The 25,486-nt window shown below is 41.9% G+C and overlaps 2 protein-coding genes and 2 long non-coding RNA genes across 4 annotated transcripts in view; 3 read left to right on the top strand and 1 right to left on the bottom strand.

Moving 5' to 3' along the window:
• Positions 1 to 5,809, top strand: part of LOC117816869 (NLR family CARD domain-containing protein 3-like) — a 15,961-nt gene extending 10,152 nt beyond the window's left edge. Inside the window, exons 7-10 of the mRNA XM_034689250.1 lie at positions 217 to 390; positions 1,829 to 2,002; positions 3,711 to 3,884; positions 5,323 to 5,809. Coding sequence (XP_034545141.1) covers positions 217 to 390; positions 1,829 to 2,002; positions 3,711 to 3,884; positions 5,323 to 5,533 — 733 coding nt within the window. The 3' untranslated portion in view covers positions 5,534 to 5,809. The remainder of the gene's footprint in view (positions 1 to 216; positions 391 to 1,828; positions 2,003 to 3,710; positions 3,885 to 5,322) is intronic.
• The window catches only part of LOC117816870 (protein NLRC3-like), a 60,237-nt gene extending 42,213 nt beyond the window's left edge, over positions 1 to 18,024 (top strand). The window contains exon 10 of the mRNA XM_034689252.1: positions 16,839 to 18,024. Coding sequence (XP_034545143.1) covers positions 16,839 to 16,851 — 13 coding nt within the window. The 3' untranslated portion in view covers positions 16,852 to 18,024. The remainder of the gene's footprint in view (positions 1 to 16,838) is intronic.
• A 1,064-nt stretch (positions 18,025 to 19,088) lies between these two features.
• Positions 19,089 to 20,164, bottom strand: LOC117816875. The gene is made up of 2 exons (XR_004632044.1): positions 19,981 to 20,164; positions 19,089 to 19,853 (listed from the first exon to the last, which is right to left on the bottom strand). It is a non-coding gene; the product is annotated as an uncharacterized LOC117816875 (long non-coding RNA).
• On the top strand, positions 19,545 to 20,631 carry LOC117816872. Its single transcript, XR_004632041.1, has 3 exons — positions 19,545 to 19,800; positions 19,916 to 19,972; positions 20,060 to 20,631. It is a non-coding gene; the product is annotated as an uncharacterized LOC117816872 (long non-coding RNA).
• Positions 20,632 to 25,486: the final 4,855 nt, after the last annotated feature.

Genomic DNA, 25,486 nt, shown 5'->3' with positions numbered 1-25,486 from the left:
AGAGGTGAGCATCAGTCCAGAGCTGAGAGTCCTAAACAGCAGCCTAACACCGAGCTAAAGTTCTACATCAACATTTCAATCAACAGCACCAGATTGGAAACGTGCTTCTTAGAAATGGACACAACTCACTGAAAGTGAGCGTAGTAATGTTTAAAACATGAACACATGATCTAATACAACATGCATTTTAATCTTCATCATTTATTCTTTATTCAGATTGAGGAGCTGCAGTTTGTCAGAGATCAGCTGTGCTTCTCTGGCCTCTGCTCTGAAGTCCAACCCCTCCCATCTGAGAGAGCTGGACCTGGGCTACAACAAGCTGCAGGATTCAGGAGTGAAGACGCTGTGTGGTTTTCTGGAGAGTCCTCACTGCAGACTGGAGACTCTGAGGTCAGACACCATCTTTTACCTCTGTTGTAATTGTTGAAATGATAATATTTATATTTTTGTATTTCAAATCGAGAATTTGTTGAAGTTTGGTATTTAAGTTGCATTTGTGTTTTATTTCACATGCATTATAAGTCGTTTTGTTTTGAATCAATGGGGCTTTTATTTTGAAATCCCATGTCAGTGAAGTGGTTCTCACCTGCCTCCTTCACAGCACAGGAGCAGGGAGGAAGACACAAGCTTCAAGCATGGAGTTGTGTTTGTGGACAAGTTTTGAACATTGTTAGCTCCTTTATGTAGCATGCAGCTAACGAGTTTTCAGGCTGGATTTGTGGGAAAAGCTGCAAATAAAGCAGCAGAAAGAAAGTCCCTTCTGTGTGTCAGTGCTTGGAGGGAACAACATCAGTGCTGAGATGAATCTGATGTGAAAGCTTTGTGGACTCTAAACTGCAGACATAAGGCTGATATTCTACGTATCCACTCTGAGAGTCTTTGTGCTAAAGTCTATTTTCTTCCTCTCTGGTTGAGTCCAGTGACTGGCAGAGAAATGTTGAGTTCCACATTTAACCCTTTGATATGAGAGGAAAGTCCTGCCCTGTTTCATTGACTCTGAGCCTCTTAAACAGCTGACTCATATTTTATTCCATCTCCAACATATTGATGAAACGCTTTGATTGCTCCTGACTGAAGAGTTCAACTGAAAGTGTTTAAAGTTGATGGCTCCACTTTTTATGCAGAAATAGATGTTTCCTTTGTTATTCTTCTATAAACGCATCAATATAGATGAGTCTGTTTTACTTGAAGCTCTTTGTGAAAGTATGAAATGATGTTCTGCTGGCTTTAATAGTTTGTCTGAACAACATGAGTCTGTATAGATGGAGCCACAGGTGGTTCTTGAAATGAGGAGAAATGATCACAGAGTGATGGGCTGATGTTTCCTCTCTGACATGTGGAGTCAGATGAGACGAGAGCTGCCAGTTTCCACATTAAAGATCTATCAGTGAAAGGTTCCTCCTGATAGAAGAGCTCTAATGAGGATTTAAAGGAACAATAAAGAAGGAACACAGGTTCAAATATCAGCTCCTGAACATCACAGCTGCTGCTGTGAGAGTTTGAAATCCTTCTGGTGTTTTGAATCAGACCATACAGATGTTTGATGTTACCTTTTAAATGTCCTCATCATACAGACCATAAAGCAGCAGACTTTAACTTGAAGCTCAGGTTTGATGTTGACTCTTCAACACGTGCAGAGATGAAGAGCTGACACTTTGTGAAGTTCACATATTTGAACGTGCATCCTGCTGAGTTCAGGTGTTTGGAGTTTCCATTTTCTAAACGTCTACATTCTTAACCTTCTTCAGCTCTGAACAGATTTTAAACATGAAATAATGTCAAACAGGTTCATTGTGTTCTAAAGGTTTATCATTTATTCTTTATTCAGATTGAGGCGCTGCAGTTTGTCAGAGATCAGCTGTGCTTCTCTGGCCTCTGCTCTGAAATCCAACCCCTCCCATCTGAGAGAGCTGGACCTGAGCTTCAACAACCTGCAGGATTCAGGAGTGAAGACGCTGTGTGGTTTTCTGAAGAGTCCTCACTGCAGACTGGAGACTCTGAGGTCAGACACCATCTTTTACCTCTGTTGTAATTGTTGAAATGATAATATTTATATTTTTGTATTTCAAATCGAGAATTTGTTGAAGTTTGGTATTTAAGTTGCATTTGTGTTTTATTTCACATGCATTATAAGTCGTTTTGTTTTGAATCAATGGGGCTTTTATTTTGAAATCCCATGTCAGTGAAGCGGTTCTCACCTGCCTCCTTCACAGCACAGGAGCAGGGAGGAAGACACAAGCTTCAAGCATGGAGTTGTGTTTGTGGACAAGTTTTGAACATTGTTAGCTCCTTTATGTAGCATGCAGCTAACAAGTTTTCAGGCTGGATTTGTGGGAAAAGCTGCAAATAAAGCAACAGAAAGAAAGTCTGTTAAAAAGGCTGCCTGTTGCTTTAAGACAGTGGAGAGGGATTAGCCAATCGGTGGCCAGGAGCTGCCCAGACACAGCTCTCACACCAGCTGGCCTGCTGCATGGAGTACAGAGAATTTATCCATTAGTTCCCAGTTCTTTGCAGAGTGTTGCTGCTTGTTAGTGTTAACTCCATCTCAGGTGATTTGTGCGTCCATTGAACCGTCAGTCGTCTTATTGTTCTGTTTCTTTACTAAGTTCAAAGTTAGCCTGCTAATTAGCCTCAGAGGACGCAGTTTTGTGTTTGTTCATTCCTGTTTGACGCTTGTAGCGTTCTATTTGAGGGCAAAGTGGGATTGAGCACAGACACTAACATTTCACTCTTAAGTGATAATAATAATAATAATAATAATAATAATAATAATACATTTTATTTATAGGCTCCTTTCTGGACGCTTAAGGTCACCTTCCAACATACCAACAGAAAAACAATGCAATATGAATAAAGTGAAAGGGAAGACATTCCAGTCCCATAGAGATGAATTAAAGCGAGTAGGCTTGGTGGAAAAGGAGAGTTTTCAGGCAGGATTTGAAGGTGGTGGGAGAGGTGGAATCTTGCACGTCCTGGGGGAAAGAGTTCCAGAGGCGGGGGCCGAGCGGCTGAAGGCTCTCGACCCCATGGTGGTCAAGGGAGCAAGTGGGAGGGTGAGTTGGGTGGAAGAGGAGGACCTGAGACTACAGGTATTTTGGTATGGAGAAGCTCAGTGAGGTACTGAGGAGCTCGGTTGTTGATGGAAACAGAATCTTAAAAATGATGGGTAGCCAGTGAGTAAGGGATTGTTTTTCATTATTATCTTAAAGAAACAATACGTAACTTTGAAGTGTGTACTGTTTGTTTTTTTCCAGAAACCACACACACACACACACACACACACACACACACACACACACACACGCAATCACACACACGCAATCACACACACACACACACACACACATATAAACTCATCTGTAAAGTAGATTGTCATGTCTGAAGTGGATCACATGAAGTAATTAAAGGACACGTTAACCACAGCTAGGCCTGGTTATTGGACTTACCATGAAGCAGCATTCTTTAACTTGAAGTCAGTAAATCTTTATTGAAGTAGCAGCATATTGTCTTCATTATTAATGAGAGCTCTTTTTCACTTTGTGAAGTTCACATATTTGAACGTGCATCCTGCTGAGTTCAGGTGTTTGGAGTTTCCATTTTCTAAACGTCTACATTCTTAACCTTCTTCAGCTCTGAACAGATTTTAAACATGAAATAATGTCAAACAGGTTCATTGTGTTCTAAAGGTTTATCATTTATTCTTTATTCAGATTGAGCGGCTGCAGTTTGTCAGAGATCAGCTTTGCTTCTCTGGCCTCTGCTCTGAAGTCCAACCCCTCCCATCTGAGAAAGCTGGACCTGAACTACAACAAGCTGCAGGATTCAGGAGTGAAGACGCTGTGTGGTTTTCTGGAGAGTCCTCACTGCAGACTGGAGACTCTGAGGTCAGACTCCATCTTTTACCTCTGTTGTAATTGTTGAAATGATAATATTTATATTTTTGTATTTCAAATAGAGAATTTGTTGAAGTTTGGTATTTAAGTTGCATTTGTGTTTTATTTCACATGCATTATAAGTCGTTTTGTTTTGAATCAATGGGGCTTTTATTTTGAAATCCCATGTCAGTGAAGCGGTTCTCACCTGCCTCCTTCACAGCACAGGAGCAGGGAGGAAGACACAAGCTTCAAGCATGGAGTTGTGTTTGTGGACAAGTTTTGAACATTGTTAGCTCCTTTATGTAGCATGCAGCTAACGAGTTTTCAGGCTGGATTTGTGGGAAAAGCTGCAAATAAAGCAGCAGAAAGAAAGTCCCTTCTGTGTGTCAGTGCTTGGAGGGAACAACATCAGTGCTGAGATGAATCTGATGTGAAAGCTTTGTGGACTCTAAACTGCAGACATAAGGCTGATATTCTACGTATCCACTCTGAGAGTCTTTGTGCTAAAGTCTATTTTCTTCCTCTCTGGTTGAGTCCAGTGACTGGCAGAGAAATGTTGAGTTCCACATTTAACCCTTTGATATGAGAGGAAAGTCCTGCCCTGTTTCATTGACTCTGAGCCTCTTAAACAGCTGACTCATATTTTATTCCATCTCCAACATATTGATGAAACGCTTTGATTGCTCCTGACTGAAGAGTTCAACTGAAAGTGTTTAAAGTTGATGGCTCCACTTTTTATGCAGAAATAGATGTTTCCTTTGTTATTCTTCTATAAACGCATCAATATAGATGAGTCTGTTTTACTTGAAGCTCTTTGTGAAAGTATGAAATGATGTTCTGCTGGCTTTAATAGTTTGTCTGAACAACATGAGTCTGTATAGATGGAGCCAGTGGTGGTTCTTGAAATGAGGAGAAATGATCACAGAGTGATGGGCTGATGTTTCCTCTCTGACATGTGGAGTCAGATGAGACGAGAGCTGCCAGTTTCCACATTAAAGATCTATCAGTGAAAGGTTCCTCCTGATAGAAGAGCTCTAATGAGGATTTAAAGGAACAATAAAGAAGGAACACAGGTTCAAATATCAGCTCCTGAACATCACAGCTGCTGCTGTGAGAGTTTGAAATCCTTCTGGTGTTTTGAATCAGACCATACAGATGTTTGATGTTACCTTTTAAATGTCCTCATCATACAGACCATAAAGCAGCAGACTTTAACTTGAAGCTCAGGTTTGATGTTGACTCTTCAACACGTGCAGAGATGAAGAGCTGACACTTTGTGAAGTTCACATATTTGAACGTGCATCCTGCTGAGTTCAGGTGTTTGGAGTTTCCATTTTCTAAACGTCTACATTCTTAACCTTCTTCAGCTCTGAACAGATTTTAAACATGAAATAATGTCAAACAGGTTCATTGTGTTCTAAAGGTTTATCATTTATTCTTTATTCAGATTGAGTTGGTGCAGTTTGTCAGAGATCAGCTGTGCTTCTCTGGCCTCTGCTCTGAAGTCCAACCCCTCCCATCTGAGAGAGCTGGACCTGAACAACAACGAGCTGCAGGATTCAGGAGTGAAGACGCTGTGTGGTTTTCTGGAGAGTCCTCACTGCAGACTGGAGACTCTGAGGTCAGACACCATCTTTTACCTCTGTTGTAATTGTTGAAATGATAATATTTATATTTTTGTATTTCAAATCGAGAATTTGTTGAAGTTTGGTATTTAAGTTGCATTTGTGTTTTATTTCACATGCATTATAAGTCGTTTTGTTTTGAATCAATGGGGCTTTTATTTTGAAATCCCATGTCAGTGAAGCGGTTCTCACCTGCCTCCTTCACAGCACAGGAGCAGGGAGGAAGACACAAGCTTCAAGCATGGAGTTGTGTTTGTGGACAAGTTTTGAACATTGTTAGCTCCTTTATGTAGCATGCAGCTAATGAGTTTTCAGGCTGGATTTGTGGGAAAAGCTGCAAATAAAGCAGCAGAAAGAAAGTCTGTTAAAAAGGCTGCCTGTTGCTTTAAGACAGTGGAGAGGGATTAGCCAATCGGTGGCCAGGAGCTGCCCAGACACAGCTCTCACACCAGCTGGCCTGCTGCATGGAGTACAGAGAATTTATCCATTAGTTCCCAGTTGTTTGCAGAGTGTTGCTGCTTGTTAGTGTTAACTCCATCTCAGGTGATTTGTGCGTCCATTGAACCGTCAGTCGTCTTATTGTTCTGTTTCTTTACTAAGTTCAAAGTTAGCCTGCTAATTAGCCTCAGAGGACGCAGTTTTGTGTTTGTTCATTCCTGTTTGACGCTTGTAGCGTTCTATTTGAGGGCAAAGTGGGATTGAGCACAGACAGTAACATTTCACTCTTAAGTGATAATAATAATAATAATAATAATAATAATAATAATAATAATAATAATAATACATTTTATTTATAGGCTCCTTTCTGGACGCTTAAGGTCACCTTCCAACATACCAACAGAAAAACAATGCAATATGAATAAAGTGAAAGGGAAGACATTCCAGTCCCATAGAGATTAATTAAAGCGAGTAGGCTTGGTGGAAAAGGAGAGTTTTCAGGCAGGATTTGAAGGTGGTGGGAGAGGTGGAATCTTGCACGTCCTGGGGGAAAGAGTTCCAGAGGCGGGGGCCGAGCGGCTGAAGGCTCTCGACCCCATGGTGGTCAAGGGAGCAAGTGGGAGGGTGAGTTGGGTGGAAGAGGAGGACCTGAGACTACAGGTATTTTGGTATGGAGAAGCTCAGTGAGGTACTGAGGAGCTCGGTTGTTGATGGAAACAGAATCTTAAAAATGATGGGTAGCCAGTGAGTAAGGGATTGTTTTTCATTATTGTCTTAAAGAAACAATACGTAACTTTGAAGTGTGTACTGTTTGTTTTTTTCCAGAAACCACACGCACGCACGAACGCACGCACGAACGCACGCACGAACGCACGCACGAACGCACGCACGCACGCACGCACGCACGCACGCACGCACGCACGCACGCACGCACGCACGCACGCACGCACACACATATAAACTCATCTGTAAAGTAGATTGTCATGTCTGAAGTGGATCACATGAAGTAATTAAAGGACACGTTAATCACAGCTAGGCCTGGTTATTGGACTTACCATGAAGCAGCATTCTTTAACTTGAAGTCAGTAAATCTTTATTGAAGTAGCAGCATATTGTCTTCATTATTAATGAGAGCTCTTTTTCACTTTGTGAAGTTCACATATTTGAACGTGCATCCTGCTGAGTTCAGGTGTTTGGAGTTTCCATTTTCTAAACGTCTACATTCTTAACCTTCTTCAGCTCTGAACAGATTTTAAACATGAAATAATGTCAAACAGGTTCATTGTGTTCTAAAGGTTTATCATTTATTCTTTATTCAGATTGAGGAGCTGCAGTTTGTCATACATCAGCTGTGCTTCTCTGGCCTCTGCTCTGAAGTCCAACCCCTCCCATCTGAGAAAGCTGGACCTGACCTTCAACAAGCTGCAGGATTCAGGAGTGAAGACGCTGTGTGGTTTTCTGGAGAGTCCTCACTGCAGACTGGAGACTCTGAGGTCAGACACCATCTTTTACCTCTGTTGTAATTGTTGAAATGATAATATTTATATTTTTGTATTTCAAATCGAGAATTTGTTGAAGTTTGGTATTTAAGTTGCATTTGTGTTTTATTTCACATGCATTATAAGTCGTTTTGTTTTGAATCAATGGGGCTTTTATTTTGAAATCCCATGTCAGTGAAGCGGTTCTCACCTGCCTCCTTCACAGCACAGGAGCAGGGAGGAAGACACAAGCTTCAAGCATGGAGTTGTGTTTGTGGACAAGTTTTGAACATTGTTAGCTCCTTTATGTAGCATGCAGCTAACGAGTTTTCAGGCTGGATTTGTGGGAAAAGCTGCAAATAAAGCAGCAGAAAGAAAGTCCCTTCTGTGTGTCAGTGCTTGGAGGGAACAACATCAGTGCTGAGATGAATCTGATGTGAAAGCTTTGTGGACTCTAAACTGCAGACATAAGGCTGATATTCTACGTATCCACTCTGAGAGTCTTTGTGCTAAAGTCTATTTTCTTCCTCTCTGGTTGAGTCCAGTGACTGGCAGAGAAATGTTGAGTTCCACATTTAACCCTTTGATATGAGAGGAAAGTCCTGCCCTGTTTCATTGACTCTGAGCCTCTTAAACAGCTGACTCATATTTTATTCCATCTCCAACATATTGATGAAACGCTTTGATTGCTCCTGACTGAAGAGTTCAACTGAAAGTGTTTAAAGTTGATGGCTCCACTTTTTATGCAGAAATAGATGTTTCCTTTGTTATTCTTCTATAAACGCATCAATATAGATGAGTCTGTTTTACTTGAAGCTCTTTGTGAAAGTATGAAATGATGTTCTGCTGGCTTTAATAGTTTGTCTGAACAACATGAGTCTGTATAGATGGAGCCAGTGGTGGTTCTTGAAATGAGGAGAAATGATCACAGAGTGATGGGCTGATGTTTCCTCTCTGACATGTGGAGTCAGATGAGACGAGAGCTGCCAGTTTCCACATTAAAGATCTATCAGTGAAAGGTTCCTCCTGATAGAAGAGCTCTAATGAGGATTTAAAGGAACAATAAAGAAGGAACACAGGTTCAAATATCAGCTCCTGAACATCACAGCTGCTGCTGTGAGAGTTTGAAATCCTTCTGGTGTTTTGAATCAGACCATACAGATGTTTGATGTTACCTTTTAAATGTCCTCATCATACAGACCATAAAGCAGCAGACTTTAACTTGAAGCTCAGGTTTGATGTTGACTCTTCAACACGTGCAGAGATGAAGAGCTGACACTTTGTGAAGTTCACATATTTCAACGTGCATCCTGCTGAGTTCAGGTGTTTGGAGTTTCCATTTTCTAAACGTCTACATTCTTAACCTTCTTCAGCTCTGAACAGATTTTAAACATGAAATAATGTCAAACAGATTCATTGTGTTCTAAAGGTTTATCATTTATTCTTTATTCAGATTGTGGGGCTGCAGTTTGTCAGAGATCAGCTGTGTTTCTCTGGCCTCTGCTCTGAAGTCCAACCCCTCCCATCTGAGAGAGCTGGACCTGAACTACAACAAGCTGCAGGATTCAGGAGTGAAGACGCTGTGTGGTTTTCTGGAGAGTCCTCACTGCAGACTGGAGACTCTGAGGTCAGACACCATCTTTTACCTCTGTTGTAATTGTTGAAATGATAATATTTATATTTTTGTATTTCAAATCGAGAATTTGTTGAAGTTTGGTATTTAAGTTGCATTTGTGTTTTATTTCACATGCATTATAAGTCGTTTTGTTTTGAATCAATAGGGCTTTTATTTTGAAATCCCATGTCAGTGAAGCGGTTCTCACCTGCCTCCTTCACAGCACAGGAGCAGGGAGGAAGACACAAGCTTCAAGCATGGAGTTGTGTTTGTGGACAAGTTTTGAACATTGTTAGCTCCTTTATGTAGCATGCAGCTAACGAGTTTTCAGGCTGGATTTGTGGGAAAAGCTGCAAATAAAGCAGCAGACAGAAAGTCTGTTTAAAAGGCTGCCTGTTGCTTTAAGACAGTGGAGAGGGATTAGCCAATCGGTGGCCAGGAGCTGCCCAGACACAGCTCTCACACCAGCTGGCCTGCTGCATGGAGTACAGAGAATTTATACATTAGTTCCCAGTTGTTTGCAGAGTGTTGCTGCTTGTTAGTGTTAACTCCATCTCAGGTGATTTGTGCGTCCATTGAACCGTCAGTCGTCTTATTGTTCTGTTTCTTTACTAAGTTCAAAGTTAGCCTGCTAATTAGCCTCAGAGGACGCAGTTTTGTGTTTGTTCATTCCTGTTTGACGCTTGTAGCGTTCTATTTGAGGGCAAAGTGGGATTGAGCACAGACAGTAAAAACCACAGCTAGGCCTGGTTATTGGACTTACCATGAAGCAGCATTCTTTAACTTGAAGTCAGTAAATCTTTATTGAAGTAGCAGCATATTGTCTTCATTATTAATGAGAGCTCTTTTTCACTTTGTGAAGTTCACATATTTGAACGTGCATCCTGCTGAGTTCAGGTGTTTGGAGTTTCCATTTTCTAAACGTCTACATTCTTAACCTTCTTCAGCTCTGAACAGATTTTAAACATGAAATAATGTCAAACAGGTTCATTGTGTTCTAAAGGTTTATCATTTATTCTTTATTCAGATTGAGTTGGTGCAGATTGTCAGAGATCAGCTGTGCTTCTCTGGCCTCTGCTCTGAAGTCCAACCCCTCCCATCTGAGAGAGCTGGACCTGAGAGACAACCAGCTGCAGGATTCAGGAGTGAAGACGCTGTGTGGTTTTCTGGAGAGTCCTCACTGCAGACTGGAGACTCTGAGGTCAGACACCATCTTTTACCTCTGTTGTAATTGTTGAAATGATAATATTTATATTTTTGTATTTCAAATCGAGAATTTGTTGAAGTTTGGTATTTAAGTTGCATTTGTGTTTTATTTCACATGCATTATAAGTCGTTTTGTTTTGAATCAATGGGGCTTTTATTTTGAAATCCCATGTCAGTGAAGCGGTTCTCACCTGCCTCCTTCACAGCACAGGAGCAGGGAGGAAGACACAAGCTTCAAGCATGGAGTTGTGTTTGTGGACAAGTTTTGAACATTGTTAGCTCCTTTATGTAGCATGCAGCTAACGAGTTTTCAGGCTGGATTTGTGGGAAAAGCTGCAAATAAAGCAGCAGAAAGAAAGTCTGTTAAAAAGGCTGCCTGTTGCTTTAAGACAGTGGAGAGGGATTAGCCAATCGGTGGCCAGGAGCTGCCCAGACACAGCTCTCACACCAGCTGGCCTGCTGCATGGAGTACAGAGAATTTATCCATTAGTTCCCAGTTCTTTGCAGAGTGTTGCTGCTTGTTAGTGTTAACTCCATCTCAGGTGATTTGTGCGTCCATTGAACCGTCAGTCGTCTTATTGTTCTGTTTCTTTACTAAGTTCAAAGTTAGCCTGCTAATTAGCCTCAGAGGACGCAGTTTTGTGTTTGTTCATTCCTGTTTGACGCTTGTAGCGTTCTATTTGAGGGCAAAGTGGGATTGAGCACAGACAGTAAAAACCACAGCTAGGCCTGGTTATTGGACTTACCATGAATCAGAATCAGAATCAGAATCAGAATCAGCTTTATTCGCCAAGTATGCTTGAACACACAAGGAATTTGACTTTGGTAAACTGTGCTCTCTTTGTACAAGGCATAAGAATAAAGAATAAGAATAAGAACTACAATAAAAAATAAAATGAAAATATAATAACAATAACCTTAGCTATAAATACAAGAAACAACAAATAGCTTGACTAATATGTACAGGCTAAAATAATATGATAAAGTGCAGTGGTGAGTTGCAGAGGTAGTTTTACATTATAAAATAGAAGTTAAATAATACAAAAAATAGAAATATGGAATTCTGCTTGAGAATTGTTGCATTGTATATCTACATGTATATTTACAGAGAGTATTTATCTGACAGGTATGACACTGTGATGGTTTAGTGTTCATCAGAGTGACAGCCTGGGGGAAGAAACTGTTCTTATGGCGGGTTGTTTTGGCGCACAGTGATCTGTAGCGCCTGCCGGAGGGGAGGAGTTTGAAGAATTTGTGTCCAGGGTGTGAGGGGTCAGCGGTAATGCTCCCTGCCCGTTTCCTGGCCCGGGACCGGTACAAGTCCTGGATGGGGGGCAGGTCGACACCGATGATTTTCTCTGCAGTCCTTATAGTCCGCTGCAGTCTGTGTTTGTCTAGTTTGGTTGCAGAGCCAAACCAGACAGTGATGGAGGTACACAGAACAGACTGGATGATGGAGGTGTAGAACATGATCAGCAGCTCCTGGGGCAGGTTGAACTTCCTGAGCTGACGCAGGAAGTACATCCTCTGCTGGGCCTTTTTTCTGATTGTGTCTATGTGGGAGGTCCACCTCAGGTCCCGGGAAATAGTGGATCCCAGGAACCTGAAAGAGTCCACAGTAGACACAGTGCTGTTCAGGATGGTGAGGGGGGGGAGTGGGGGGGGGCTTCTCCTGAAGTCCACTGTCATCTCTACCGTCTTGAGCGGGTTCAGCTCCAGATGGTTCTGACTACACCAGAGAGCCAGCTGTTCCACCTCCTGTCTGTAAGCAGACTCGTCTCCGTCCTGGATGAGACCGATGACGGTGGTGTCATCTGCAAACTTCAGGAGTTTCACCGAGGGGTCTCCTGAGGTGCAGTCATTGGTGTAGAGGGAGAAGAGCAGTGGGGAGAGAACACATCCCTGGGGGGCGCCAGTGCTGATGGTCCGGGTGCTGGATTTGATGCTCCCCAGCCTCACCTGCTGTCTCCTGTCCGTCAGGAAGTTGGTGATCCACTGACAGATGGAGGCCGGCACTGTGAGCTGGGTGAGTTTCTGGTGCAGGATGTCTGGTATGATGGTATTGAACGCAGAGCTGAAGTCCACAAACAGGATCCTAGCGTAGGTCCTGGGGGAGTCCAGGTGATGCAGGATGTAGTTCAGACCCATATTGACTGCATCCTCCACCGACCTGTTTGCCCGATAGGCAAACTGCAGGGGGTCCAGCAGGGGGCCTGTGATGTCTTTCAGGTGGCTCAACACTAGTCTCTCGAAGGACTTCATGACCACAGACGTCAGGGCGACGGGCCTGTAGTCATTGAGTCCTGTGATGGTGGGTTTCTTTGGGACTGGGATGATGGTGGAGCTTTTGAAGCATGAGGGCACTTCACACAGCTCCAGCGATGTGTTGAAGATCTTTGTGAAGATGGGGGCCAGCTGCTCAGCACAGACTCTCAGGCAGGAGGGGGACACGCCGTCTGGTCCTGGAGCCTTCTTGGTCTTTTGTCTCTGGAAGAGCTGGATTACCTCATCTTCACAGATCGTCAGCGCAGGTGGGGGGTCAGAGGGGGGTGGGGAGGGGCTTGTGGGGGGGCCAGGTAAATCAGAGTGTTCGGGTGTGGGGTGTGAAAACCTGCAGTAGAAGCTGTTCAGGTCGTCAGCTAGTCTTTTGTTACCTTCAGGGTGGGGGGAGGGTCTCCTGTAGCTTGTAACTTCACGCAGGCCTCTCCAAACTTCTGAGGGGTCGTTGGCAGAGAAGCTCTGTTTTAACTTCTCAGTGTAGCTCCTCTTAGCTACCTTGATCCCTCTCGTCAGTTTGTTTCTGGCCTGCTTGAACAGGTCCCGGTCCCCACTCCTGTAGGCCTCTTCTTTGGCCTGACGCAGCTTCCTCAGTTGAGGTGTGAACCAGGGCTTGTTGTTGTTGTATGTGCGGAAGGTCCTGGTCTGCACACACATGTCCTCACAGAAGTTGATGTATGAAGTCACAGTGTCAGTGAGTTCATTGAGGTTTCCTGATGCAGCTTCAAAAACACTCCAATCAGTGCAATCAAAGCAGGCTTGTAACTCCTGCTTTGACTCCTCCGTCCACTTCTTCACAGTCCTAACTACAGGCTTAGCCGTTTTTAACTTCTGCCTGTAGGTCGGGATGAGATGAATCAGACAGTGATCAGATAGTCCTAAAGCTGCACGGGGGACAGAGCGATATGAGTCCTTTATTACTGTGTAGCAGTGGTCCAGAGTGTTAGACTCCCTGGTGGGACACTTAATATGCTGTCTGTATTTAGGTAGTTCGTGGGTTAAATTTGCTCTGTTAAAATCCCCGAGAATGATGAGCAGAGAGTCAGGATGTTTTTTCTCCACGTCTGTAATCTGGTCAGCCAGGTGCTGTAACGCCTCCGTTACACAGGCCTGAGGTGGGATGTAGACGCCGACCAGAATAAAGGAGGAGAACTCCCGCGGCGAATAGAAGGGTTTGCAGTTTATGAAAAGAGTCTCCAGATTTGGACTGCATGACTTCTTCAACACTGTGGTATCTGTACACCAACCTTCGTTTATGTAGAAACAGATTCCGCCTCCTCTCGCCTTCCCAGAGAGTTCCTTTACGCGGTCCGCTCTGTGGAGCTGAAAGTCCGGTAAGTGCAGCGAGCTGTCTGGGATGTGTTCACTGAGCCAGGTTTCAGTGAAACACAGGGCGGCGGATCTGCAAAAGTCCGTGTTTCTTGAGTTGAGGAGCAGCAGTTCATCCATCTTGTTTGCCAGGGAGCGGACATTCGCCAGGTGAATGGACGGGAGCGCACTGCGTAACCCCCGCTGTCTCAGTCTGACGAGCACGCCTGCTCGCTTGCCCCGGCGCCGGCGTCTCCGGCAAAGACCATAGAGAGCTGCGGCTCCACCAGCAAGAATCTCTGTGTAACTTAAAGGTTCAATGAAAACCGGTGTAAAAAGTTCGGCAGAGGACTGTCCAATGTTAACAAGTTCTTCTCTGGTAAAAGAAACCAGAGAAGCGGAGCATAAAGATACAAAAAAAGAGAAAAACGCAACAAGTACGAGAGAGCGCAGTACCAGGGCGACCGTCCGTGGCGCCATCTTGGATGTGCTAGAAGCAGCATTCTTTAACTTGAAGTCAGTAAATCTTTATTGAAGTAGCAGCATATTGTCTTCATTATTAATGAGAGCTCTTTTTCACTTTGTGAAGTTCACATATTTGAACGTGCATCCTGCTGAGTTCGGGTGTTTGGAGTTTCCATTTTCTAAACGTCTACATTCTTAACCTTCTTCAGCTCTGAACAGATTTTAAACATGAAATAATGTCAAACAGGTTCATTGTGTTCTAAAGGTTTATCATTTATTCTTTATTCAGATTGTGGCACTGCAGTTTGTCAGAGATCAGCTGTGCTTCTCTGGCCTCTGCTCTGAAGTCCAACCCCTCCCATCTGAGAGAGCTGAACCTGAGTAACAACAACCTGCAGGATTCAGGAGTGAAGACGCTTTCTGATCTTGTGGAGCGTCCTGACTGCAGACTGGAGACTCTGAGGTCAGTACATCGTTCCACTCAGTCCATGTTGGTTTTATCTGGATTTTAATAAACACAGTTGGTATCACCGCAGAGATCCAGTATGGTCTGCTGATCCTCCGACCCTCCCAGTGTCTGCTTTCCTCAGTGAGGCCGTGAGAGGAGAACAGTGACAGGCTTCAGGATGAAAACACAGAGAGAGGACAGACAGCCAATCAGATCAGCCAGAAGTTTGTTGTGTTTGTTTTCATGTGAAGACAGCTGTTGTTGTGTTCATGTGTGCAGGAAGTGAAACTGGATCACAGCTGACAGCAGTCCACCATGTTCAGAGACTGCTCCTCCTCCAACACTCAGACTGTTTGGACCTTTGGTTCAGAGGTAGAGAGGAAGGGTTCCAACCTTTAAAGACCCCTGTACTGAGTCCCTGGTGGAGGATCAGAGCTGGTCCAGCTTCAGATGGACCCTCACAGTCTCAGTCCATTCACTGTGCCATGGTGGTTTGGTGGATCAGCAGTTATCAGAGACTAGACGTGGTGCTGATCATGACAAAGAGGCTCAGGCGTCACTCTGTGTGTGTCAGTGCAAACACTCCGGGCACTACTCCAAGTAAGGACTGGGTGTAGACGGATCTCCTCACTGCAAACAGAGAGGGTTTCAAAGATGGCCGACCAGACCGGCAGCAGACTCGGGCAGCTCCATGGGGAGCAGGTCTCATCCTGGGACCATGTGCCAGTCTGCTCCTGCTGAGGTGGAGTCTGTGTGTTCCTGTCAGTGTAATAAAGAGTGTTTAATGCAGCTGATGGAGAGGGGAGTCTTCATCAGGGACTCTGGGACTCTGTGTTCCTGAAGGTGTGAAGAGCACAAACAGCTTCTGGACCTGAAGAGAATCCCAGACGTGTGAACGTGGAGTCCTGCTGGGTGGTTTTTCCAAAGGGATGAAATGATTGATAGAGATCATTCACACACCTGAAGCCCTTCCTGAAGCTCAGCTGGAGGGCTCAGAGAGGTGGTGGGACCAGGACCCTTCCTGCCTTTGTACTCTTAAAGTGGGCCCTGAACTGAGAGCAGGTCTTCAGTGAGTTCATCACAGCAGGTCCGGTCTGTTCTGCTGAGAGGCCGTGCTGCACACAGCATAGGTGTTAAAGATAGCAGGTGAACCATGTGCTCTGTGTTCAGGTCTCTGCTGAAGACCAGAAACCACAGCTGGTGTTTGTATGAACATGTGGTCTCACTGATCCTGAGGATCCCTGTTCAGCTCTGTCCTCCTGGCCGAGGCCCACAGTGAACAGGACTCCCCGTCTGTTGGTCACAGTCCTCATGGTTCCTGGTGGACAGTGTGGTGGCTCGTGATCCGGCTGATCTGGTTCTTCATGTCACATTATATGTTCCTCTCATCGTACGCAGTGAGACTGACCTTTAGTCCAGCACCGGTTAGCTTCATGGATCCTTCCACATGAGAGGACAAGAACTAGCTCCTGTTGTGGACTCAAGTCTGAGACCTGTTTACGTTTTGATGCGTTCTTCTCAGACCATGATGATTATTTCAGCTCCTACTCAGACCCTCAGGGGCCTCCAGCTCTGGCCTCCAGAGTCCATCAGCTCATCCTGATGGAGGTCTGGGGGGTCAGGCCTCCAGAGTCCATCAGCTCAATCTGATGGAGGTCTGGGGGGTCAGGCCTCCAGAGTCCATCAGCTCATCCTGATGGAGGTCTGGGGCGTCAGGCTTCCAGAGTCCATCAGCTCATCCTGATGGAGGTCTGGGGTGTCAGGCCTCCAGAGTCCATCAGCTCATCCTGATGGAGGTCTGGGGGGTCAGGCCTCCAGAGTCCATCAGCTCATCCTGATGGAGGTCTGGGGGGTCAGGCCTCCAGAGTCTCTGAGAAACTAGAATCCATGGTCACTGTGAGCAGTGAACGTCTCTCTGCTCTTGTGATGTGTTCAGGGTCTCTCAGCAGCTCTCTTCCTCGGTGCACTTGGTCCTGTTTGTGGGTTAGGGTCTGGTTGGAACAGGATCGTGGTCTCTGCTGCATCACTGCCTGACAGCTGATGAAGGGACTCTCTGTAAACACTGATTTATGACTTCTGTTGTCCGTCTTCTTCTCTCATCAGTTGGAGGTATTGATCTCTGAAAGGTGGATGTGTTGACGGAGGATCAGCTGAGTCCTGATGATCCAGGAGGACCGAGGAGAGAGGACGGAGGAGACGAATCGGACGAGCGATGAGAGAGGAAACAGGAGCCTTCACAGACACGCCCCCTTATGGAATCTCAGTCCCTGATTGGACGCTGCAGAGTTCTCTATCTGCTCAGATTCACTGTATAAAGTAATAGTGTCATAATCTCTAATATCAGAGATAGAAGGTAAATATTCATGCTCAGTTCTTTCTCCTGTTGATGTTCCTGTTGGTTCTCTTGGTTCTCTTCATGAATTAAAGTCTGACAGTAAAGGTATTATAATTCATAATAAATAATTAGTCATCTTAATTCAAAACAAATAAATAAATAAAAACACAACAAAGAAATGATATTTCATTTCATAGATCCTGTTTGTGTCTGAATCAGTTTCTTAAAAACGAATGATGAAAACAGAATGTGACATCCAGACGGGTGTCTTATTTGGCCACAGTTTTGGAAAAGTCAAATCACTGCTGAGAACTTTATAATCACATATTTTAGAGATCCATGTTTCAATATTATCCCAAGGTGTCCTAATTTTGGCACAATACCAAAAGGTGAGGGAGTCGCTGTGGGAGTTGCATTTTAAACCTCTCTCTGAGCAGCTGGGGTCAGATTTATGGATTTTCTCTCTACTATAGTACATTCTTGTCATTAGCTTATACTGGATTAGGTGCAGATTTTCATCAGTGCTTATGTTATATGTTAGTTTTAAACAATCCTTCCATTTAGTTTTTGCATCTACAATATGAAGATCCTCATTCCATTTATTCTATATCTTTTGTAAGAGTTCTTCGTTGCTTTCGACCCTGATAAGAATATTATACACAGCACCTACTAGTCTTTTCTTTGGATTCTTCTTATTTAGAATTTACATAATTCTAAGCCTCTCAAAATTCTTTGTTCATAAAAACAGGACGATGAAATCTCCCCCCAAATTTGTTGTTTTTCTAAATGAATTCAAAATGTTCCTAAAATCATTGAAAGTAATGAAAGGACCAAGAGCACTAAAGATATACCATTCCATAAAAGAACTCCTCACTGAGTTGTAATAATTATTCCCTTTCCTTACTGAAAACTGGGGTTGGTAGTCTCGGAAAACCAGCATGAATTTGAATGTAGCATGTCTTCAGGACTCCGTCTAACCCCTCCCCTCTAAAACGACCCCCCCGCTCACATGTACGAGCGCCGCTGATTCATGACCATATGATGGTGACTGATTCAAAACCGGTCCTCACCAAAACATTCTCATAGTGAAAGTTAAAAACACAAACAAACATGGCTGCTGTTAGCACTCACAACTGTCATGCTAGCATTATCCAGTTGTCATGGTGACACGATATCAGGAGAAAAGTTATAACACATATATAACACTGTAACAGCTCTACTGTTTGTTAAACATGTTCAGTGTAGATGTTCTTAATTCCTACAGTGTTGACGGTCAGTGAAGGCATCAGGAGAGGTGTAGAGTGTGTGAGCGGGAGAGAGGAGAGACAAGAGGAGAAGTTCTTCATTCATTCAAACATTGATTGTTGTTTTGTTGGTTGGCGTGGTAACGGCCGACAGTGACCGGTTATTAAAGATCAACGTGTTCACCAATCGGCTCGTCATCCCTACAGCGTCCGGACGGACGCTACAGTACATCTACATTTCTGTAGGACTTACTAAATGTCATTCATTCTTCTGCTTGTCAGAGCCCCCGTGTTGAGAGCTTTTTAGACTCTGATCCGGACTACAGTCCTGAGCAAAGACCCTCATCAGGTCAGAGGGGACAGGCCCGAGGTGGAGCGAGAGGGGCAGGAAGTAGAGTCAGGGGAAGCAGAGGCAGGAGACGGGGAGTGAACGCCGGGGACATGTACGCTTTGCAGGAGGCGGGCAGAACGGCAGGACGGGATCTGATTGGTTTAATAAATTGGACCCTAATGACGGTGATTGGTTGGTGTTTCTCCAGGTTTACTCCGGCTGTAGATAGCAGCTTTTTTTAAGAACACATTATGTATTGATCACCATCAGGACATAAAGATCATTTTAACCAGGAGAACAAAAAGTGGATCTAAATCTGACGACCAATCCCAGCTTTAACTTATGTTATTATTAATTTTCTACACACATATATACATATATATATAATTTTCTCATTTACCTTAAATTACCAACTGAAGCTGTGTTGTTTCTGTATCTTTAATGATTGTTTATGTATGATGCTCCATCTGAATGTTCTTTTATTTTTTTATTTAAACAATCAGACATGAACAGGAACAATGACAAACTCAGACCACACATACTGAACTTACATTATCAAGAGATTACACCTCCTTTGAAACTGAAAACATATTACTGTGGTGTATATCACATTTTCACACCAGCCATATAACAGATATACATATGAAAGAAAGAATGACAGGAGCATGAAATAAAGAAAACAATAAAAAGTAGGGTCAGAAGGAATATTAAAAGCATTCTGATTAAATACAAGGGGTTTAGAGGAGGTTAAATTCTGCTATCAATGTGTACAGTTTGTTTCAGATATTTTTGTAACAAGGAGTGCTCCATCTGAATGTACCCATTGTTTGTTATTTACATTTACAATAAAGTTTTGAAAAAAAAAAAAAGTCTCCCTCACTTCCTGTTTCCCACAATGCACTGCACTTTTGTTTTGAGGGGGGAACTCAGCCAAAGTTTCCATTAACCTCCTCTCAGTCCTGACGTCACAGCATGGAGGTAAAGGTAGAAACTCCTCCATCAGACAGACTGAGCAGAGAGGTGGCTCCACCGTGTGGCGCTGCGTGGTACTGCAGTTATATCCTCCTGACTTTGAGCCTTCACACTGAGAGAATGCTGGAAGCCAATTTTTGTATATTTGTTCTTGTTTTTGAAGGCTGGCTTTTTGCAGTGCAGGTGAGTCCAGTCCAGCTGATTAACCTGCAGACAGGTGTGCAGCTCCACAGACACTGAGCACACACACACACACACACACCATGGATGATTGAGTGAAATACTGTCATGTTTCCAGGAGGAAGAACCGGAGCTGAAGCCCTCCATCACTCCCAGACATCACTGAAGCTCTCAGGTACTCACCACCTTTCATTCCTCTCTCTTCAAAGCTGCTTCTTCTCTGAACTCACTCTCACACTGAGCTTTAAATCCTGTTGATCAGCTGATGTTTGATCCTCCTGGTTAATGTGACGGCTGTGATGCGCCTCATCGTCCACTAGATGGAGCTCTTCAGCTTCAGATGAAGGTCTGATCTGCAGAAGTCTTTCCTCTGAGTGAAAACAGAAGAGTTCCCTGTGCTGACATCTTTCATCTAATGTGTTAAAGTAATGTGGAAGCTCTCATGAGGAGGACGGTGTTGGCTTCTGTTTCAGATGGAGAGAGTCAGTGGTGTGAAGGCTGCATGCTGCTCAGGAGGACTTTATCTGTGACATGATGTTTGTGTTGTTAGTGTGCAGCCTGAAAATGTTCCTTCCTTTCACTATTTTTTTAATGAACGACAGAGTGACCCCTCCATCTGATTTAAGAAATGCCTCCCTTTCATCACATCTGAACTTTTATATCATTTTAAAAAACATTTTTAAATCAGCAACATGTTTCAGAATCTGTTTAGAAATCTGGACACAGCTCTGATTGGTTGGTGCCTCCTTTGAGGAAACATGTGCTGATGTATGAATCCTCTGTATCACTGATTTTAATGGTATTATTGTTATGATGAACAGATTTCAGCCCTGGTATTGTGGTAGAGTCAGAGTTCTTTGGAGTTTGTGGCGTGTTTGTGTTTCAGGATGGGAGCACTTTGAGGATCTGCAGGAGTGTTCGAGGTGTGAGGGGTTAAACTCAGATCAGATGGGTGAAGTGGGGTCGTGACCCCTCAGCAGGAAGTCTGCACTGATCCTCTGAGCCGAGACTCGACATGAGAGAGACAGAGGCTGTATTCGAAACGGCCTGCTACCTACTACCTACTAATGTAGTAGGCAGCAGGTATTGCCTGCTACATACTGTGTTTGAATTTAGTCTGTAGTCTGTCTGTTCTGTTGGATCTGTGTTGCAGTACGCTGGGTCAGACGTCACTGGATTTCCTGTTTCGGAAAGCGGAAGTAAACAACGTTGAAGCTGATAGAGAAACTACTTCTTTAGAATTCACTTGTGATTTGAAAAGTTAGGAAGTGGTTTATATGGAAATTAAGAACCTTCACAGCACCCAGAAACAGAGTTCCTCCCATCAAGAAAGAAGAGGAAAGAAAAAGCTGAACGAGCGCTGTGCATTGTGGGAAACAGGACGTGAGGCAGACTGGTCTGACGCATACTGTGGCTGTTTCTGAAACCTCCTCCTATCCTAGCAGTACGTACTGATGTGGTCTAAATTCAGTCTGTAGTAAGTGAACAAGAGTGAAATCTGCAGTATGATAAACTCCCAGGATGTCTGCTGATTCAGGAACATTTCACAGTCTGCATCAGACCAGTCTGCCTCACGTCCTGTTTCCCACAATGCACAGCGCTCGTTCAGCTTTTTCTTTTTCCTTCTTTCTTGACGGAGGAAATCCATTTTTGGATGCTGTGGAAGTTATTGAATTCCATATAAACCACTTCCTGACTTTTTTTAAAGTTATATTTTTTGGCCTTTTTGCCTTTATTATATAGGACAGCTGAAGAGAGACAGGAAATGTGGGGAGTAGAGAGCGGGGGAAGACATGCAGGAAATGTTCGACCGGCCGGGAATCAAACCGGTGACACCTGCGACGAGGACTGTAGCCTCTGTACGTGGTGCACTTGGACCGCTAGGCCAGCAGCGCCCCTGCTTCCTCACTTTTTAAATCACAAGTGATGCTAAAGAAGCAGTTTCTCTATCAGCTTGGTCGTTGTTTACTTCCGCTTTCCGAAACCGGAAATCCAGTGATGTCTGACCCAGCGTACTGCAACACAGATCCAACAGAACAGACAGACTACAGACTAAATTCAAACACAGTATGTAGTAACCAATGTAAAGCTATGTAGTCTGTAGTCTGACTGTTCTGTTGGATCTGGTCCTAAAGATATCTCCAGCTGAATTTAAAAGCTGATGGCTGAATAAGAGCCGCTGAGTGTTCGACTATCAAAACAGCCGTTACCTGCAGGCCTACTTTAGATCAGCTGATGGTGAGATATCTGACCCCGGATGGTGCAGGTGAAATGTTTGAGTCTAATGTCAGATAAAGGAGACGCTGTTTGTTTACTTTTGGTGTGTTTAGTTTTTGTGTGCATGTAAAACTCTTTGCATGATATATCTCTGCATGTCTTTGATTCGGACTTGCAGCCGGCTCAGATTAAATTGCATACATGAATGTCCTCTAAGGGCGTCCGTACCTCCGCGTCATCACACTGATCACTCCTTTTTCTTCTTCTTGTTTGAGCCTTAAAGGTGACATATTCTGCTCTTTTTCATCAACATATATTGGTCTAAGAGGTCCCCAAAACATGTCTTTAAAGTTTATTGCTCATAAAAACACTTTGAAATCAGATTCTGGTCTGCCTGTAAACCCCTCTTTTGCAGCCCTGCTCAGAACAGGCTGTTTTCTCTCTGACCACGCCCCCTCAGGAAGTGGGTGTGTCCTCGGCTGTCCAGCACGTTGATCTAATGTTTACATGTTGGCTGAATATACACGGCTGCTCACAGACCCGCGTTACTTCAACCCTCTGAATCTGATCCAGAATCTGATCCTGACGGAGAGGCGCCTGCAGCAGGACCTTTCTGAACCATTGGTCACAGATTTAGTGTTTCTTGTTGTTTTATTTGTCAGCATGTCGACGTGTGTCTTGGTACACAGCTACCAACATGTAGCTATGTGGCTATGCTAACTAGCGCTAGCACTTTTCCATGATAAATAAAAATCATCCACTAGATCTTCAAATCTGCAGACGTGGGGAGTCAAAGCGACCTTTGTGTTTATTAAGACAGCCTACAACTAGCATGCCTCCCTCCTAAGCTCCTTGTTAGCACACATGTGTGCAGGGAATGAAAACGGAGGAGGGGTTGAGTTGTATTTTATACAGTCTATGGGCTGAACAAGCTCCGAGCTCTGACTTCCTGTTACAGACCGGATGGCGTTGTGACGTATGAAAAACACTGAAAACTGAAACGGCTGGTTTCAGCACACATTTACAGAAAGGTGGAGAAATCAGAACAGGGGCAGAATGGAGTCTTTGACTTTTCAGGGGGTTTGTAGACAGGGACACAGATTTCAGGGAGAGAACCATTAAAAAGAACATGTTGCAGGATATGTCACCTTTAACTAAATGCATGACATATTTAAACTACTGTCAGTGAAAGGAAAAAGCCAGATGACTGTCATAAAGCCATCTGGCAAAAAGAAAGGCAGAAAACTCATCACATTCTCTATTTTCAAGGTTTTATTTCAAGGTTAGTTTCTATTTTTGTCAATATTTTTATTAGAATGGGTAAAATGTAATATTTTAGACAGCTATAAAAAGAACAAAACATTTGGAAGACATTCCACGACCCCCCATTTGTGTCTCTGGACCCCCACAGTACATTGACGTTCCAATAAAGGTTGTTGATAACATGAAGCCTGTGAAGTTTGACTTTTTGCACCATTACAATACTTAAAGGCAGCGAGTCTTCATCACCGAGTAAACGTGTGATATAATAATAATATCTGACATCTAGGAGGGCTCTCTGTGGAGCGCTGTATACTGCCCCCTGGTGGGCTGGATATAAAGAGGCAGGCCCACTAAAGCTTCATGATGCTAACAGAACTATGGAACAACTTGTTGGTGTAGAAGTCTTTTATGACAGAGGTATGAAGTTTGTCTGATGGTTGTTTTTATCTCGTTTATTTCTGTACATTTTTATAAATACATTTAACAATTGTAAATAGAAGAATACAAAAAGAACAAAGCTCACTTCTTTCTTTAATTTTAAAATTTAATTTAGATTACATTTAGATTATAAATAACAAAAGAAAATAACATATTTTTTTAAATAAAGTTTTAATAAAAAAATTAACCAATTGTAAATATGAGTATGAACAAAGAACAGAACTTACTTCTTTATTTTATTATTTAATTTTGATAAGAATATATTTAATAAATGTTTGTAAATAAAAATATAGAAAAATAACTCTTCTTAAAAAAAAATTAAATTAAGATTAGAAATATATTTATTAAATTTTTAGCAATAATTTCCAAAAGAAAATAACATTTTTTATTTAAATAAAGTTTTAATAAATGCATTTAACATTTGTCAATAGAAGTATAAAAAAAGGACAGAACTTCTTTATTGTTATTATTTAATTCAGATTATAAATATATTTAATAAATATTTGTAAATAGAAGAATAATAGAAAAATAACTCACTTCTTTCTTTATCTTTTAAATTAAATTTAGATTATAAATTTGTGTAATAAATATTTGTTTATAAAACTATAAAAGTAAAAAAATCACATCTTTCTATTTTAAATTAAATTTGATAAATACATTTAACAAAGAAGTATAACAAAAATAATAGAACTTAATTATTTATTTTATAAATTAAATTCAGATTATAAATATATTTGATTAATATTTGTAAATAACACGTCTTTCTTTGTTGAATTAAGTTTTGAATACAAATATATTTATTAAATGTAAATAAATTACAAAAGAAAAATAGAAATAAATTGTTGATAAATAACTACAAATAGATACAAATATATTAAACAAATAGAAAATAACACTTCTTTCCTCATCTAAATACATATTTGTTAATAAAGTTTTAACGATAAAGAACAAGTTTCATTTTTAAATTACATTTTGATAAATAGTAGAACAATTGTAAATAGAAGTATTAAACAGAACAGAACTTTCTTCTTATTGATTAATTAAATTTGATAACATATATATGTAAAACATTATTGTTAAAGTATAAAAGAAAAATAACTCACTTCTGTCTTTATTTTTAAATTAAATTTTGATTGTAAATATATGTAATAAATATTTGTTGATAAAATTATGAAAGTAAAAAAATCCCATCTTTCTATTTTAAAGTTAATTTTGATAAATACATTAATCAGAAAAGAACAGAACTAAATTATTTATTTTATAAATTAAATTGATTATAAATATATTTAAATAATATTTGTAAATAAAGGTAAACAAAAGAAAAATAACTCACTTCTGTCTTTATTTTTAAATTAGATTTAGGATATAAATATATTTGAGTAATATATTTAAATAGAAAAATAAAAGAACAATAACACTTCTTTCTTTTTAAATTAAGATTTGATGACAAATATATTCAATAAATAATTATTAATAAGAGTATTAATGAAAAATAACTCATCTTTCTTTATTGAATTAAATGTTGAGAAATAAATGTATCGATTGTAAATAGAAGTATTAAAAAAGAACAGAACTTACTTCTTTATTTTTTTAATTTAATTATAATTAAAATATATTTTTAAATATTTGTAAATAAATATAAAGAAAGATAACTCCCTTCTGTCTTTATTTTTAAAATTAAATTTGTAGTGTATTTATTGAAATAATAATAATAATACAAGCAGCAGGACTGCAGGCGCCAGGCCCTGTGCATGAGCTTCTTCCTGTGAGT

This window comes from Notolabrus celidotus, chromosome 8 (genome assembly GCF_009762535.1).
Source record: "Notolabrus celidotus isolate fNotCel1 chromosome 8, fNotCel1.pri, whole genome shotgun sequence".
Lineage (NCBI taxonomy): Eukaryota > Metazoa > Chordata > Actinopteri > Labriformes > Labridae > Notolabrus > Notolabrus celidotus.
This window is presented reverse-complemented; position numbering and strand designations above follow the sequence as displayed.